General features: G+C 46.3%; 1 protein-coding gene across 1 annotated transcript in view; it reads left to right on the top strand.

The window, feature by feature from the left end:
• LOC123747524 (barH-like 1 homeobox protein) overlaps nt 1-2,043 on the top strand; it is a 17,538-nt gene continuing 15,495 nt past the window's right edge. Inside the window, exon 1 of the mRNA XM_045729740.2 lies at nt 1-675. Within this exon, the coding sequence (XP_045585696.1) occupies nt 351-675 (325 nt within the window). The 5' untranslated portion in view covers nt 1-350. The remainder of the gene's footprint in view (nt 676-2,043) is intronic.

Below are 2,043 nucleotides of genomic sequence, written 5' to 3'. Positions count from 1 at the left end.
GAAGGCTAAAATGACCAACGAACAGCCAAATGTGTTGATGGGATACTGACATCAGCTCGACTCCGCCCACTGGTACCAGCGATCTCCCCGTTGGTGGAGAAGTCGCGTCGGGGGGCGGAGTCACGCTTTTACCGCTGGGGGTGATTGGTTGTCCGTGGGAGGTGGGCGGGGCAGGAAGGATTTGTGGGTGGAGTAGGGAGGCGGCCATCACAGTCCGCCAGACAGCGGCGTGGACCAAGGGAGTCAGTCAGTCGTGCGCGAGCGTAGTGTCGATAACGTTGTGTGTGCTAGACGCTGTGGACTTAACCCCTCCATCTACGGCTCATTTTTTGACGTTGTAAGTGGTCGAGATGACGGTGGAAGTGTGCACGCGTGTCGGTGTGCGTGTGTCGGCCGCCCCGAAGGACGAATCGCAAGCTGGAGGCGGAAATTCTCCAAGCCACGAGACCTCGGAGGCACCCACGCCAAGACCCAAATTCATGATTACAGACATACTTGCCCAACACAAACCTCCGCCGCCCGTCTCCACCCACACCCAAGCCGCAGCACCGCCCACGCCGCCCATACAAGAACCCAAAGACTTGAGCCTCACACGCTCACACTCCGAGGACGACGACATCGATCTCGAGGGCGACGCCAGCCACGACGAGGAAGACCCAGACACGAACGACACAGGTGAGTCGTCGCCCACAGGTGCTTTCCCAGACAGGTGTGGGGGGACACACCTGTCTTCCACCCACCTGGGGGGGGGGGAAAGGCGGGTGGTTTAATAATATGCTTCCCTGAACATAAACGCCAAAAAAGAAAAAGAGTTTTAAAATCATATTCAGGCCGTTCTTACCTCAAGTTATTTCTCGAGTCATATTATCCAGTCGTTGGTGACCCTTAAGAATTAGCCAACGGATCCTTAAGCGAATTAGTTCCCATACAGACATCTCATCTTAATGTTTATGTAAATATTACTAGAGAGGAACATGTGTTTACAATGATATTGCGTATGCGTATACGTAGAGCAAATATACAGCCACATCAGGTGGTGTATATCGTAGCGTATGGATAAGTGTAAATCGCAGCTATCAAAGGCTACGCAGTACACTATTATCCATTAGATCACTCCTAATTGATTATACACCTTCGGGGAATTATGCATACACTATAGGAGGCCTGCTCTAGGACTGAGCCACGGGGATATTGAGCCCCGAAATCACCGCAAGGTAGGGCTGTCTCAGGTGACTATAGATGTCAAGTCCTGTTTTTTTCCCCCGTGTTCCTTTTAAGCAGCAAGGTGTCGAGGAGCTCCGGTTATAGCGACCTCTTCAACAGGTAAGTCTGGAAGAGTCTGGACTAAGATGTTGCATTTTGCCGTTGCATTTCCGCTCTATCTGTCCGAATATTCGGGCAAATTTAAGGATTTTCATCTGTCACAATATTGGCACTGAATCGCAGTCTTCATCTGTCCCAATATTAGGACTTCGCTCTTTGCTTATCACTCAGCGTTAATGTTAATATTTTTAACCTCACATTTGCGTTTACATATTTTCATAAATATATAAAAAGCGAACAAGTTTTGCATAATTAGTGTGCCGCACATACTTAAATCGTCTGTTTAAGGCTTTGTCTAACTCGCCTCATATATCTATAATCTACTTATACAGCTATAATCTTCCATAGAAAGTCATTTTACATTCTTTCTTGGCATTGGGCGAGATGCAAATTACAAATGCATGCAGGTTATCATCTTGATAACTCGAAGAGTAACTATGTACTGGTGTGGGCGAATGGTTTTAATATCTGGTCATGAGTACAGGTTGGTTATCGCGGAACTGAACTCCGGTTAGGATAATATGATTCCTTCGGTATTATCTACCTCTGAAGAGATTTTGCGGTTTAATTTTTTTAAGTTTGTTACATCTTATTAAAAGATGAAAAAAGGGTTAAGATGCATTTTAACAATTGTCTAACTTGGATTTAAATTTCACTAGATAATGAACTGGTGATGGTGTTTTTAAATTAAAGACTCATACACACACACACACACACACA

The sequence above is a fragment of the Procambarus clarkii genome, chromosome 31 (assembly GCF_040958095.1).
Source record: "Procambarus clarkii isolate CNS0578487 chromosome 31, FALCON_Pclarkii_2.0, whole genome shotgun sequence".
Taxonomy (NCBI): domain Eukaryota; kingdom Metazoa; phylum Arthropoda; class Malacostraca; order Decapoda; family Cambaridae; genus Procambarus; species Procambarus clarkii.
Note: the sequence above shows the minus strand (reverse complement) of the source record. Positions and strands in the feature narration are given on the sequence as shown.